Consider the following 15930-nt stretch of genomic DNA (forward strand, 5'->3'; position numbering starts at 1 on the left):
TTGAAAATTTTTATTGTTAGATGCAATATTTATGTAGATATAAATCATTGTTTGTTCTATCTTATACCTGATCATGAATTTGAATTAAATCTTCAATAAAACATCCAACAAAAGACGCTGCAACTTTTCCAAATAATGTTATTCTTGCCATCTCATTTTCATCTTCAATTGTGATTGCTATTCTATATCTGTAACATAAAGAAGTAAAGTAATGAATGCATTTTCTTAGTGTGATTTAAAACTTGGGTTGTGTATTGGTAATTTGTTTTATACAAAAACGATTTGAATTCATTTTTATTTCTTTTTTTCTGTCCATTTGATGTATATAAGAGTAATTATTACACATAAAATTAATTTAAACTCATTTTGATTCTTTTGAAGTGTTTTCTTATTGTACCAAATAATTTTTTGTGTTTGTCATGCATAGGGTTTACAATTTGGAAAATTGACAGCCACGTCAATGCAATCATCATTATGTTCACTATTTGCTTGGTATAGAGCTTTGCACGGTAAATCACAATTATAAGAAATAAATATTGCGTCGTGGGTAACAAATATAACTTTTGACATAAAGATCAAGCAACATTCGAACTAAAAGATAAATCTTTCATTATCATTCATTTTTGTTAGGTTAAGTGTGCAAGAGTGAGGGTAGTATTGTGATGAGTGACTCATGTGAAGTTTTCGTGAGTTAAGCTGCTGACATTATGTCGCTTATTTCAAATTTCATTAAAGATATAATTTTTTTAAAAAAAAAACTGTAAATTTCATTCCCAAAAATTTTATTTCATTTTTCTTCACTTATTATAAAATTCATTAATATCTGAAAACGAACAAAAGAATACATGTATTTATTAATATTATTTAACGAAAATAAGGACATATGTAAATTCACACAATTTTATTAGACTTTTCAAATTTATTAGTCGTGTATTATTTAAGTTATTAATGGATGTTAATTTACTCAAGTTTAAAATAAAAATTGCATAAAAACTCCTACGAGGCTATTTCACGAAAACATGTCTCATATCCTACCATAATCATGAAAAATCATTGTTTTTCACTCTGAAAATTGACTGGTTGGCCCATCTGAAGAATATATCCATAAGACCAGCTCACGTAAGACCAATCAAAAATTGGAGAACTATAAAAATTCATAAATCAAACAAAAAAAAAGAGAAGTCAAACAAAAAGAATTATTTTTAAAATAAAGATATAATTTATTCTGTGAAAATATATTGTAAATTTTATTATTCTTCTATTCATTTTAAATTATATTAAAGATATATTTTTTAAAACAAATAAAGTATAAATTCCATTTCAAAAAATGGTAGCTAAATTTCATTTTGTTAAATTTTATTTAGAATTAATTGATAGTTGGGGAAAAAAACAAACAATATAGTATGTATTTATTATTATTATTATTTTAAATTTTATTAAAGATATTATTTTCTAAAAAAAATTATGTGTGAATTTCATTCCAAAAAATGAAGACTTAATTTAAATTTCATTATAAAAACTGATGGCTAAATTTTTTTTTCTTCAATTTATTTTAGAATATATTAAATAATAGATGGGAAAAACAAATAAGCGAAGAGAAGTATATTAATTATTTTTATTCATAGATGTTAATTTATTTAAGTTAAAAATAAAATTGACACAGAAACTCCTATGAGGTTGTTTCACGAGTGAATTTTGTGAAACATGTCTCATATCTGACTTGAATCGTGAAAAATAAATTATTTTTCACTCCTGAAATAACTGGGTCAGCCCCTCTCAGAACTATATAACAATGAAACTGTTTCACAAAAAACTACTAAAAATTGGAGAACTATAATATTTTGAACAATAGTAAACGTCATTTTTATTCGATTTATTTAAAAATTCTTTACTTAATAAAAAAAATAGAAATCAAACAAAAATGCAAATTTCATTATTCATTTATTTAATTTAAATTTCATTAAAGATATATATATTTTTTTAAAAAATAGAGTGTAAATTTTATTTCAAAAAATAAAGATAAATTTAAATTTTATTCTAAAAATGGTGGCTAAATTTCATTTTTCTTCAATTTATTTTAGAAGTCATTAATAGCTGATAGAAAATAAACAAAAAAATACTTATTAATATTATCGTTTCGAATTTCATTAAAAATATGATTTTTTTTTAAATGGAGTACAAATTTCATAACAAAAAATGAAGACTAAAATTCATTTATCTTCAATTTATTTTAAATTCCATTAATTAATAGATGGAAAATATGAAAAACAAAAAAAAAATTAAAATGGAGTGCAAATTTCATCACAAAAAAAGAAGGCTAAATTTCATTTTTCTTCAATTTATTTTAAAATTTATTAATTAATATATGAAAAAAAAACAAAAAAGAAATATGTATTACTGAAGAATGAAGGCTGATGCTAAATTTTATTTTTCTTCAATTCAATTTAGATTTCATTTATTAATAGATGAAAAGAAAAAAAACAAAGCGATATGTATTAATGAATATTATTTAATGCAGATAAGGACATAGATGTAAATTCACAATTCAAACTCATATATTTATTAAATTTATTAATTAATTAATATATGAAAACAAAAAACAAAAAAGAAATATGTATTACTGAAGAATGAAGGCTAATGCTAAATTTTATTTTTCTTCAATTCAATTTAGATTTCATTTATTAATAGATGAAAAGAAAAAAAAACAAAGCGATATGTATTAATGAATATTATTTAATGCAGATAAGGACATAGATGTAAATTCACAATTCAAACTCATATATTTATAGTAGTAATTTTATTAATTAATATATGAAAAAAAAACAAAAAAGAAATATGTATTACTGAAGAATGAAGGCTGATGCTAAATTTTATTTTTCTTCAATTCAATTTAGATTTCATTTATTAATAGATGAAAAGAAAAAAAACAAAGCGATATGTATTAATGAATATTATTTAATGCAGATAAGGACATAGATGTAAATTCACAATTCAAACTCATATATTTATTAAATTTATTAATTAATTAATATATGAAAAAAAAAACAAAAAAGAAATATGTATTACTGAAGAATGAAGGCTGATGCTAAATTTTATTTTTCTTCAATTCAATTTAGATTTCATTTATTAATAGATGAAAAGAAAAAAAAACAAAGCGATATGTATTAATGAATATTATTTAATGCAGATAAGGACATAGATGTAAATTCACAATTCAAACTCATATATTTATAGTAGTAATATTAATAATAATATATAGATAATAGATTGAATTTCATTATAGATATAAGTTTTAAAAAAAAATGGATGACAATTTTCATCACAAAAAATGAATGCTAAATTTTATTTTTCTTCAATTTAGTTTAGATTTTATTAATTAATAGATGAAAACGTGCGGAAAAAATAAGGTGCTCGAGTTAGCGTGTGCACATCCAGCCTCGCCTACTCAGTCTTCGGCACCTTCGATCTCCTGATCAATATGCTCACATGCATCGATCACACTTAATGAGTCTAAAGACTCAACACATGTAACTTAATAACGAATACATATACATAAAATGTCTTTAATTTATTTTAAATTTCATGAATTAATAGATGAAAAACATGGAAAAAAAAATTAAAAATGGAGTGTGTACATTCACAAAAAAAATAAACATGTATTAATGATTGTTATTAAATGAAGGTAATGACATTTATGTAAATTCACAATTCACATTCATATATAGATATAGATATAGATAATCGAATTCAACTCGTTAGTTGTGACTTTCGTATTAGTTATATCGTATCAGTTCTATCGTAAAATTTAAAAAATAGAGTGCAAATTTCATTACAACAAAAAATAAAGCTAAATTTTCTCTTCAATTTATTTTAAATTTCATTAATTAATAGATGAAAAACATGGGAAAAAAATAAAAATAAAAATGGAGTGTGTAAATTGACAAAAAAAATAAATAAATAAACATGCATTAATGACTATTATTAAATTAATGTAAGGACATTTCTCTTCAATTTATTTTAAATTTCATTAATTAATCTATCTATCTATATCTATATCTATATAAATATATGAATATGAATTGTGAATTTACATAAATGTCCTTATCATCATTTAATAATAATCATTAATACATATTTATTTTTTTGTGAATTTACACACTCCATTTTTTTTTTAATTTTTTTCCCATGTTTTTCATATTAATTAATGAAATTTAAAATAAATTGAAGAGAAATGTCCTTAATTCATTTAATAATAATCATTAATACATGTTTATTTTTTTTGTCAATTTACACACTCCATTTTTATTTTTATTTTTTTCCCCATGTTTTTCATATTAATCTATTCTATATCTATATAAAAAAATTTTTCCCATGTTTTTCATATTAATTAATGAAATTTAAAATAAATTGAAGAGAAATGTCCTTAACCCATTTAATAATAATCATTAATACATGTTTATTTTTTTGTCAATTTACACACTCCATTTTTATTTTTATTTTTTTCCCCATGTTTTTCATATTAATCTATTCTATATCTATATAAATATATGAATATGAATTGTGAATTTACATAAATGTCCTTACCATCATTTAATAATAATCATTAATACATATTTATTTTTTTGTGAATTTACACACTCCATTTTTATTTTTAATTTTTTTCCCATGTTTTTCTTATTAATTAATGAAATTTAAAATAAATTGAAGAGAAATGTCCTTAATTCATTTAATAATAATCATTAATACTTGTTTATTTTTTTTGTCAATTTACACACTGCATTTTTATTTTTATTTTTTTCCCCATGTTTTTGCATGTGAGGCCCGGGGCCGAAGAGGGCGGGGTTTTTTTTTTGAGGAATTTACGTCATTATATTTATTAGAGTTCAAGTGGTTATATCCGTGAGATCTATATTTATGACACATTTATGTTTATAAGACGAATCGATTTGGTCTTAAAATAAAAATAATATTTTTAGTATAAAAATATTATTTTTACATAGATTGAATCAGATAGAATATTCATCTAAGGGCATCTCCAACCCAACTCCAAAATGGAGTATTCCTTCATTATAGAAAATTTCTCCTCCAACCCATCTTCATTTGTGTACTCCATTTTAGAAGAAGGAATAGTAATCCTCTAAAATAGAGGACAAATGTTCAAATGTAGGATGAGGTGAAGGTTTCAAATAATTATAGAATTGTCATTATGAAAATTACAATATAACCCTTGTAGTTTTATCAAATTTTTTGGCCAATTTTTTAATAATTTCGGATTTTTTAAATTATTTTTAATGTTAAATAATTTTTTGACCACTTTTTTTAAATTTCGAATTCTTTAAAAGTTTTTAATTTTAAATAATTTTTTTTCCCATTTTATATTTTATGTTTTGAATTATATAATTCTGAAAAATTTATTTTAATTGTTTTATTTTTTTGCATGAATTGATTATAATTTAGAATTTATAATAGTCATGAAATAGAATTTGATGGACAATGTAAGGACAAAAAAATACATAACATAATTTACTACAAACATTTATTATCGATTTAACTTAACTTGATAAACATGCGATATTTGTAGACATAATAAAGTAGACAATAAAAAAACACATACAACAATAAAGATAAACATATCACCAAAAATAAAAAAAAAAAACACACACACAACAATAAAGATAAACACATTCTTAATTCATTGCAATCATGAGAGAACACTAATATGGTGGAAGGTCGGACCCGGATGGTGAAGTTCCTCCGAAGAACTGTCCAAACGGTGTAGGAGTTCCATCGGAGCCATCCCTCGTCTCCATTCTTTTCTGCCAAATTTTTTGTTGTTCTTTGATCAAGTATGCACGGACTGATTCATCAACGCACATAGGGTTCATCCTTAGTATTTTGTTTTCTTCTTTAAAAGCCATTATCGCATTCCTTTGTTTCTCAACATCAATGAGTTGTTGTCGATGTAACTCAGCATTCTCCATAACAGCCACCATTTTCTCAGTACATCTGGCCATGGTGGAAATGTCCTTCAAGTGTTCATCAGTAGCTTTTCTTTTGGCTTTGGCCTTTTTTATGCCAATTGGACTCTGACAACTCCCTCCTGATGGATTATCTTCATCCAAGTTTATAGCAAACCCAGATAGCCCTCCAGAATCGAGTGTTGGTGATTCTATGTTGGGAGAATAATCAGATTGGGATGAGTCGATATTCCTGCGATTTGGTATGAAATTCGCTAAAATAGCGTTTGATGACCTAAACTTCTCTTGGTCCTTAAGCAAAGACCATACATGATCAACCGCCAAGTCGACCCGGCTGATTGCTTAAATAAGGCTTTTGCTTGATCCAACTATAATAAGGTATGAATTGTATCTTAGTCACATAAAGTAAAAAAATATAGTTTCACAGAAATATGATTAAAAAAATTAATTACTCACATTGTCTTTCTCAGAAGCACCACTTGGACGGCTAAGTTCCACCTGGCTAACATATGAACTAAAGTTTTGGACAATCTTGTTTATGTTGAACCGGCGACATTGGAGGCCTCAGTAGTTCGAGGCTCTATTGAGTTACCAGTGAGTTGTTCGTTGTATGTAGCTGCCACTCGTGACCATAACCTATCGCGTGATTGGTTTATACCAATTATTAGATTTTGGGAGACATCAAGATAAGCCATCACGAGTAGTTTGTCCTCCTCGATTGAGAAGGCAGCACCACGTTTAGATGAAGTCATTTGATTGTAAATAATTATTCAATTTGTAAGAGTAATCTCAATGCTTCGTATGATGCTTCAATTTATAGCCAAAACATTTTGATAAGAAATCTGGATCAATGGTCTCAATTAAAATTAAATCTGATCGAACGGTAGAGATTTAAATAATTTAGTTTGATTTGTTTGGGGATACGAAATTTGATCTAAAGGTGTGTATTGAAAAAACTTTATTTTAAATGTACAATGCATCTCTGCATTAAAAAGTTTATTTTAAATGTACAATGCATCTCTGACATTAAACGTGATAGATCACTGCAAATAGACAACCCATCACATGGCTTTTATTTGAAATGCACAACTCGTGACAGCTAGTATATAGACAAAAGTGGGCTATTGAGTTGTCTCTGATTGTGACTAGACACCACGTGACAGTTGACTGCAACTAGACACTCCTCAGTTGGATTTTAGTGGAAATGCATAGCCCGTGACAATATGCATTATATAAATTAGACAACCCCCCTTGTCAGTTGCCTTTATTGAAATACACAACCCGTGACAAAAAAAAAATGAGTTGGCTTTTATTCCATATAATATGAAAAATAAATTAAAATATCTAACATAACTAAACTAATAAGTGTCACCACTTATTTAAAGACCAGTGACTTCTTGATAATTTACTCAACTTGCTCAAAAATGAATTTTCATGAAGGAGGTCCTTCAAGTTTTTCTTTCTATGCGTCCTCGTCGTCATCTGACGACGAAGATCAGCCTAGTGCCAACATACAGAATGAGTTGAATCGCATTGACGAACAACAAACGGTTTTAAGCCAACTCATAAACAGTGCTACCGTTGTCTCCAATTACTTCCAAGAAATTGATAATTTGCGCCGCCAAGGCTCGATCACTAGCCATGTTGTGATTAATCGAGACAGATTAGCTGCCGAACAACGCTTGTACAATGACTATTTTTCTCAGTCTCCAATGCTCAATGAATCAATGTTCAAGAGACGTTTTTGAATGTCTCGTCGGCTATTCTTGCGAATTATGGAATCCGTTCAACAACATGACAATTACTTCGTACAGAAAGTAGATGCGTCGGGGAGGCCCGGGTTGTCCCCATACCAGAAGATAACAGCTGCAATGCGTATCTTAGCATACGGTATGGCGGCAGATTCAACGGATGAGTATATTAAAATCGGGGAGTCTACTGCGATTGAAAGTTTAAAAAGATTTTGTCGGGCTGTGGTGGAGGTGTTTGCTGACTGGTATCTTCGGTCTCCAAATGCTGAGGACATTGAAAGGATTCTCCTTATTGGAAAACAACGTGGATTCCCGGGGATGCTAGGAAGCCTAGATTGTATGCATTGGAAATGGAAAAACTGTCCAACAGGTTGGGCTGGACAATATGCTGGTCGTAGCGGAAAACCAACCATCATTTTGGAGGCCGTAGTAGATTACAAGTTGTGGATATGGCATGCATACTTTGGTTTGCCAGGTTCAAACAATGACATTAATGTGTTATCAAAATCTCATCTCTTTGTTAATTTGGCCAATGGTGTAGCTCCCCCTGCTAACTATGTCATACAAGGAAAAGAATACACCATGGGATACTACCTAGCAGATGGTATATATCCAAAGTGGGCTATTCTAGTGCAAACCATCCACAATCCACAAGGTCCAAAGAAGAAATATTTTGCAGCACGACAAGAAAGTTGTAGAAAAGATGTTGAACGAGCATTTAGAGTATTGCAATCAAAGTAGGCGATAATCACTGGACCTGCACGAGTTTGGAGCAAACAAGTGCTGCATGATATCATGACAACATGCATTATAATGCATAATATGATTATTGATGACGAAAGGGAATTGAATGTGCCAGTCACAGATTATCGCGAGACACCCATCCCAGATGTTGAAATGGCACATGATGAGCATGTCCGATTTCAAGAGTTTCTTGCACGCCATCGTAGAATAAAAGATAAATCGGCTCACTACGCACTCCGAGATGCTCTTATTGACCATTTGTGGGAGGAGTACAGTAATTCAGAGTATTAGTATTTTTAAAGGTCAATTTGTGTGTTGTTCTTTAAGTCATGTGTCGTTTATGTTTGTCTTGATTTATATTTTATGTCTATTTGATGGATGTTGTCTTTTGTTTGCAATGTGATGACAAAATAAATGTATTGTTTTAAATAAACGAGTCGAATACACATGTAGCTGTGTTATGTTTAGCGAATTAATTAAGTTTAGTTAAATAATATATTATGAAATTAATTAATTATTTATATGTGTGTGTATTTGAAAATGAAATAAATTAGAGAAATTAAATATTTCGTAATATTTAAAAGACATGGGTTGAAAATGAAATAAATTAAAGAAATAGAGTATTTCTTAATATATAAAGGAAATTGGTTGAAAATGAAATAAATTAAAGAAATAGAGTATTTGGTAATATTTAGAGGATATGGGTCGTAGAAGGTTTTTGAAAATAGAGATCACGAATCTCTATTTTCAAAAATAGAGGATGCAAAATAGAGGATATGAGTTAGAGATGGCCTAACAAAAATAATAAATAATACGATCTCATACGAATTATTTGAACTTTGTTTTGTGTATAAATAATATATTTTAAAGTAAATTGCGAATATACATTTAAAATTATCTTCTTAAATTCTAATGCATTTTGTTTAAAGCTTTAAATTTTTGTAATTTATATTACATACTTATAATCATTTTAGAAACGTTTTAGTCAGTAATTTTGTTTTAAAATGTATTTGTTTTGTAGATGTTGTTTCGGGACAACTTAAAATTAATTTGATGGTTTTCTCTTCTATGAAAATAGTAGAAAGAATTCACAAAACAAAATTATACGGGATTTTTAATTATGAAAGATATTTCAATTGATTTATATTACTTTTTCAAAAAAGTTAAATGATCTTTTTTAAAACCTGTAAAAAAAATGCAAATCTGCTTGCTGATGGATTTTGCACTCGTGTTAGTAGAAATTGTTTCGCTGCATCCGAAATGATCAAAAGCCCCTTAGTGGATCCTTCGGTATGAAACCACTCTAAATTTGTAATTTCATGGGCTAAGTGTCAGCTGCTTTTCAGGTTTAGATCCTGTTAAAATTCTTTCATCGATTTGAGGTGTTTGCATCAAATTTGAGTTTCTGTCCCATAATTGAGTGAAATGGATAGTACCTGGTATATTGTATTGTCGAGTAGATTCAATAAAAGATCGAATTTTTGAGTGGAAAACTAATTTCTGCGTAATGGGCATGTAAGCTGGATTTGACATTTTGGAGGGTTCAGTTCCTTTTATGATTTTATGTTTCTTGTTTCAAGTTTGAGTCTTGAATTGGGTTGAAGTTCAAATTTTGGGGCTAAATGAGGAGGATTTAGCGTTTTCCTTGTGTGTTCCATCAACACGGGAGGTGGTAGAGAAGAATAAATTTGGGAACGGAACATTTAAGAAAGTTACACTTAAAATTCAATCGTTTTTGCAGCACCCCGCTAGATCGACGCCTGCTATCAGACAATGTGGGCACTAAAACTCGAGTTATTGCAAATCTGTGAGTTTAAAACAACGAATGAAGCAATGCGGAGGAAGAATATGAGACAACCAGAAAGGAGTTCGTATTGAAACAAGAATATAAAATCCTTCTCCGTGCTTTTATTCGTAGTCTAGATGTCAGATACACATGCCTTTGGGGGGGGGGGGGTGGGTGCCTTTCGTGCAGGGACTCGGACATAATCCTGCCTCACTCATGCTTCTGGTAACTATGATCTTTCTCAAGTCTCCTTGTGCTGTAGGTTAAATAATTATGTTATCTAATTTGCATTTTCTAATAGATTGGCATAATGAGAGTTCACTTTTTTAGGAATAACTACTTTCAACTTAGGCTACTTGAATTAGACACCACTCTGATAATTTAAGTTCCCACAAACCATTATGTTCCATATCTTAATTTCACAAAAACTTTGATGAGAACGTCTCACAAATCAATTTTGTTTGACAGATCTCATACCCGACCTAGTTCTTAAAAAATGTTCTTAAAAATATTATTTTTTATGTTTAAAGTATTACTTTTCTTCGTAAATATAGATTGGGTCAAGTCGTTTCACGGATATAGATCTGTCAGACCGTCTCCCATGAGACTTACTCTGTAATATTTAGTTAATGTTTTAAATAATAACAAAAAAATGGCAAGTATATATGTGTGTGTATCTGTGCGTGACGAACTCTGGTGAATAGTTATTGCTTATAGTTCATCCCATTCGAGTTATCCTTGAATAAGACTGAAATGGATCATCATAGATATTGTTGTTATTGATGGGGCAAAAATGCAAAGACATAAATCTGTACATTAAGAGTTCAAGTTGGTCTGTAGAAATCTGTGCTTTTGTTTCGGTTATCTGTTAACTTGTGACAAGTATCTTGATTTTCGAACTTTATACAACAACACGGTGAATATAAACTACTGAATTGAATCTGCCGATGCAAACCATTGTCGTGTTGAAATAGGCCACAGCTGGATAATACTACTCAAGAAGTTCTTGACTATAATTCTCACCATTAAGCTCATCGCATGGAAAAAGTTCCTATCAGTAGTACGTCTAGTGCTGTCGATAATTTTGAACCACTGACTTCCTGGATCACACTCATGGTCTTTCTTGTTCAAGCATTTGCAACTATTAGTGACAACTGCGTTATCTGAATCTATGTCCAAGCAAATAGTGCTGCCATTTCTAAGTTTTGAAGATAGATGCATCTTAGAGTATGAAATAGCTTTCCATTTCGAACTGGCGTCGCTGCAAATAAAACCGAGCTTTGCAGGCTGCTGCATATCATCTGCTTGTAGACACATATATTTACCCATTATTATTAAGGTTTTGTGACTCGTATAAATCCATGCTTCGGCCTTGGAACATGGACCTAACACCAGTGGTTCTAGCAACGACATCTTCTTGACGCACAGGCCCGTCATAGGATGAAAGAGTATTTTGTGCTCACTTGCTTCAGTATACCCTGGCCCTGCATTTTTTCGCCAAAAATTTTTCATTAGCATTTGACACGAATACTCAGGTTATTGCTCCATGTAGCAACTACATAGTACTCGAGAATGACAAGTTATAGATGCTCAAAGAGTCAGTATCACTATCACTTCACTGCATTAAAGACGTGCCTTGGGTGCAAAAGAAACTAAGGAGCTGAACATTTGAACCCAAGCTCAAAATTCTGTAACTGGCTCGAAGATGGCTCAGATAATTGTTTGGTTTCAATCACAATTTGTTTGGTTTGAAATACATCTTGAGATCTATCAAATAAAGGCTCGAACTGCGGCTCGAGTTCATAAACTCTGTTTAGTTTTGATTATATTTGTAAAACTGTTGATCAATATATCCCTTTGAGCTATTAGATGGATTGGGCTAAAAAATATTCAACATTCTAGAGCTCAGCCAAAGTTTGATAATTTTGATTTGGAATCGACTTATTGTTTGAGCCAATTCGAAAAGCTCAACAACCGGCTACATTTGTTGATACCTTGGGCGACAACCATATGTTAATACATCCGCAATCCTTGACTTCTTAAACTAAGAAGTCAAGAAACTTGCTGTATCCATCTCGAGAACTTCTGAATTACCTGTGAAAGGATACTGAAGAACAGATATCTTTTGAAGCAAACTTGTGTTTCTTACTTCATTCCAATCCCAATTATATATTCCATATGTTTCATCAAATCCAACGACTCCATCTCGTAGATAATAGCTCCCAGTAAGTGCCCACAATGCCCAATCCAAATCTAATTCAGCTGCCCACCCCAAAAAGCAATTCAAGTACCTGTTGTCATTGACATTAGTTCCCCTCATGTCAACCCCAAACTCACTCAAAAACAACGGATACCCTTGGTCTATCAAGAAACATGCCTTTCTCCTAATGTCATTTACTATTCGCCCGCATAATTGGTTCGGGTTTACTGTTTGCCATGCGGCGCCGTCTGAGAAACCATACCAATGAAGCTCAAATACAGTCTTGTTGGCGAAATTTAGCCTCACGGGTTTTTTTATAGAGAAAACTGAGATCTCTGTCAAATTTCAGCCCTGATAAAATGATGAGAACATTTGGGTTTGCGGCGTGCACTGCTTCTGCTCCTTTCTGCATATACCTATTCGATTATAATGGCATTAAAAGAGGTTTTATCATCAAAGAAAAGTAAAGAGTCTGAAAAGTAGTTTTGCTTACAATTTTTTATGACGGTTTTGTTTTCAATCCATTATCGGGCTAGCAACTGAGTTCCTTAGCCTAAGTGTGCAAAGTTTTTGAAGTTTTTCTTTCACTTGCGTGATGAGGAATGTCAGGTGAACCATATTCTAACACATTGTGTTGTTTGAGTCGAGCATATTCTATTGTAACATTTATGTAGTTGGGGACATTACTATTTATTAAATTCACCCAGTTGCACTATATTTTTCAAACTTGTAGACTGTAGTTGTATATAACAAGTATACACACCTGTACCAATCGTTGACATTCTGTTTAGGGCCTCTGAGTTCATTCCTCAAGCTCATTGCAACTACATTCTTGGTGCCATTAAAAATGGTGGCAACTTTGGTTAGGCCCTTGAGCCACAGGTCCGGGTCAAAATACTTGTCTCCGAAGAACCCATTGCCATCGAGTTTGCTGCAACACCACCCGGGCTTACTCGTGTGGTTGTCCAACACGATCATCACATTGTTCTTGGCAAGACTAGCCACCACTGCCTGAAAACCTTCCAATTTTAGCGTCAGGTGATTTAAATATATTAACACTACACAGAAACCTAAATCATGAGTAGATGAGGAAAAATACTTGTAACTGCGTTCAAATCATTTAGGCTGTAAAAAAGATTTTGGGATATTGGTTTCTCATATAAGTTTAAAATAGTAGCCAAAAGATTTGAAGATCACAAATATTTTTTTTTCAAGAATATTCATCCAAACACACCACCGTAATTCTAATCAACTAGTTGAGGAAGAATATTTCTACACCATAATTCTAATTGCCCGGCATTTGCTCATTTGTCATTGCTATGGGTCACCATCCATTTACATCTTGAACCATCTTGAACCAGTCAAGAATATTTACACTTTTAGATGCTTAGACTAATTTGAACCATAAAATTAATATAACTATGCGACTTGAATTATTCAGGTGGCTAATTACTAAGGTCACACACACTTTCGACGTTTTTGATATTGTTCGTGTTCCCTCTTCATCGGTGCCTACGATTTGAAGACGTGGAGCAACAACGAAATCGAGGGATGCAATGATCATAATCCTAAATAAAACAGGTCTTCGCCATACTGGATAATTGTCTGTAACTTGTATCTTCATTTGTTGTATGCTGATCATGTATATATAGATCGACTAACCTGATAAGCACGAATAAGAGTAAGATCAATGATGGATGGATTATTCTTCTGAAAACCTGAGATGGAGGCTATCAACCCAAGATTTTTGAAAGATTGTCTCACACTAGTAGAAGCCAATTTGTCATCAGTAAACAAGAAAAGTGGCCATGTTAGCCTAACACAGTTAAATCCCATGTCAACTATTTCTTTAGAAATAACATCCACTGGTTTCTTGCTCAGCCCTTCTGCCACCACCACTTCCAGATGCGAGGGCCAGTTAACGCAGGCGAGTTTCACGCGATGACCGGATTCATCCACGATCCACCGCGAGTCGGTGGAGAGTGGCTGTGCCGCCACGAGAGCTCCGGCGAATAAGAAGAAAAGTGGAGGATTGACCAAAATATAGAGGCAGAAATGGAAGGACATCCTCATGTTTGTTTTTGGATCTTTTGGATCAAGACTTTTGGGAGGGTATTGAATGTGTAAACACTATGTTATTTATATAACAATGGTGTAAGTTCATAGACAGAACATTTAAATGTATACAAAACTTTTGTGAGACGGTCTCATGAGTCAATTTTGTGAGACGGTCTCATGAGTCAATTTTATGAGACAAATCTTCTACTTGGTCATCCATGAAAAATATTATTGTTATGCCAAAATACTACTTTTTTAGGAAATATAAGCAGTATTGACTCGTCTCATTAATAAAGATCCGTAAGACCATCTCACAAGAAAGCTATTAAGTATTAGTCATTTTCTATAGTAATGATGTTATTCTATTTGTTGTCAACTAGTTCGATCATAAGCTGTAATAAGATAAGAACTAAACAAAGATCAATAAGATATAAAGTAATACATTCTATCGCGAGCTTCATTCCATAAGAGTCATAGATCTTTTTATTTATTTCTTTGTTCGGAAACATTCTATAAAACCCAAAACAAAAATTCTCATACAAAAAACTCGTCATTTGAATTTTGTCTCACTAGCCAATTTCATATTAGAAATCCCAAAATTTGTCTTCAAATTCCTATTTTTTGGCCAATATTTATATAACATTTTATGTTTTATCTACGTATTTTAAAACAAATTTTCATAATCTGACAAGAAAAGAGTAATCCCTGGAACATGGGATATTACTGGTAAAGTCGATTATGTCTCATCAGGCACTGTCTGAATTCACTCGTTGGTTGTAACGTGGAATTTTTTTATTGTTTTTTATTTACTTACCAAAATGAAAAAAATTCATTGTTTTTGTGTAAGAAAAGTAGCTTTCCTGTACGTGTTCCCAACCATGATAAAGTCTACCCCCACACAACGGTTTATTTACCTTTTCAGATCTAAAATGGTTACCTCCATTATTTTGCTTCTCACTTCTCGTAAAAAACCATTTTATATCTAAAAGCTTCTTCGGCTCTTCCTCGTTAGCTTTCACACTATGGTATGCTTGTATTTGTGATTTTTTGCCAGCTTTGGTTTATTAGAAATGTACATGATTTACAGAATTCACTCTGTTATTGTAAATGAAATTCTCTGAGCTATACCAAGTGTGTTAACGTAGAGAAAATTTAGAGAAAATGTGGGCATCAGATATCAGTCCATGTGACCACAAGTATTCGGCCCTCGAGTTGAAATCCGTATTGAATTCAAGAAGTGGATTTCCTATCTGATAGTAATCGCAAAATAATCATGAAGTCAGCTCAAATACCATGGTTCACCATTAAATTTTTCATGATTTCAATGAAATATTGGAAGTATTTACTGTTATTACTCACGGCAATTCCTTTAAGATTGATCTTTGCTTTAGATTGTACAATGAGGTTGGCTAG

At 31.0% G+C, this 15930-nt stretch overlaps 1 protein-coding gene, 1 long non-coding RNA gene and 1 pseudogene across 2 annotated transcripts; 1 reads left to right on the plus strand and 2 right to left on the minus strand.

The window, feature by feature from the left end:
- Window positions 1–5714: 5714 nt before the first annotated feature.
- On the minus strand, window positions 5715–6730 carry LOC140806825 (uncharacterized). The gene is made up of 2 exons (XM_073163352.1): window positions 6571–6730; window positions 5715–6319 (listed from the first exon to the last, which is right to left on the minus strand). The coding sequence occupies exons 1-2, from the start codon at window positions 6728–6730 to the stop codon at window positions 5715–5717; spliced, it is 765 nt and encodes a 254-aa protein (XP_073019453.1).
- A 3616-nt stretch (window positions 6731–10346) lies between these two features.
- LOC140807675 (uncharacterized) lies at window positions 10347–14127 on the plus strand. Its single transcript, XR_012112735.1, has 3 exons — window positions 10347–10484; window positions 13251–13497; window positions 13901–14127. It is a non-coding gene; the product is annotated as an uncharacterized lncRNA (long non-coding RNA).
- On the minus strand, window positions 10479–14675 carry LOC140807674 (glycosyl hydrolase 5 family protein-like; annotated as a pseudogene).
- Between the last annotated feature and the right edge of the window lie 1255 nt (window positions 14676–15930).

This window comes from Primulina eburnea, chromosome 12 (genome assembly GCF_022965805.1).
Source record: "Primulina eburnea isolate SZY01 chromosome 12, ASM2296580v1, whole genome shotgun sequence".
Lineage (NCBI taxonomy): Eukaryota > Viridiplantae > Streptophyta > Magnoliopsida > Lamiales > Gesneriaceae > Primulina > Primulina eburnea.

Bases quoted from the DNA above. Each gene is read 5' to 3' on its own strand.
- LOC140806825 (XM_073163352.1), bottom strand. From the start codon at position 6,730: ATGACTTCATCTAAACGTGGTGCTGCCTTCTCAATCGAGGAGGACAAA. The intron at 6,320-6,570 runs GTAACTCAATAG...GCCTTATTTAAG, and splicing joins ATACAACGAACAACTCACTG to CAATCAGCCGGGTCGACTTG.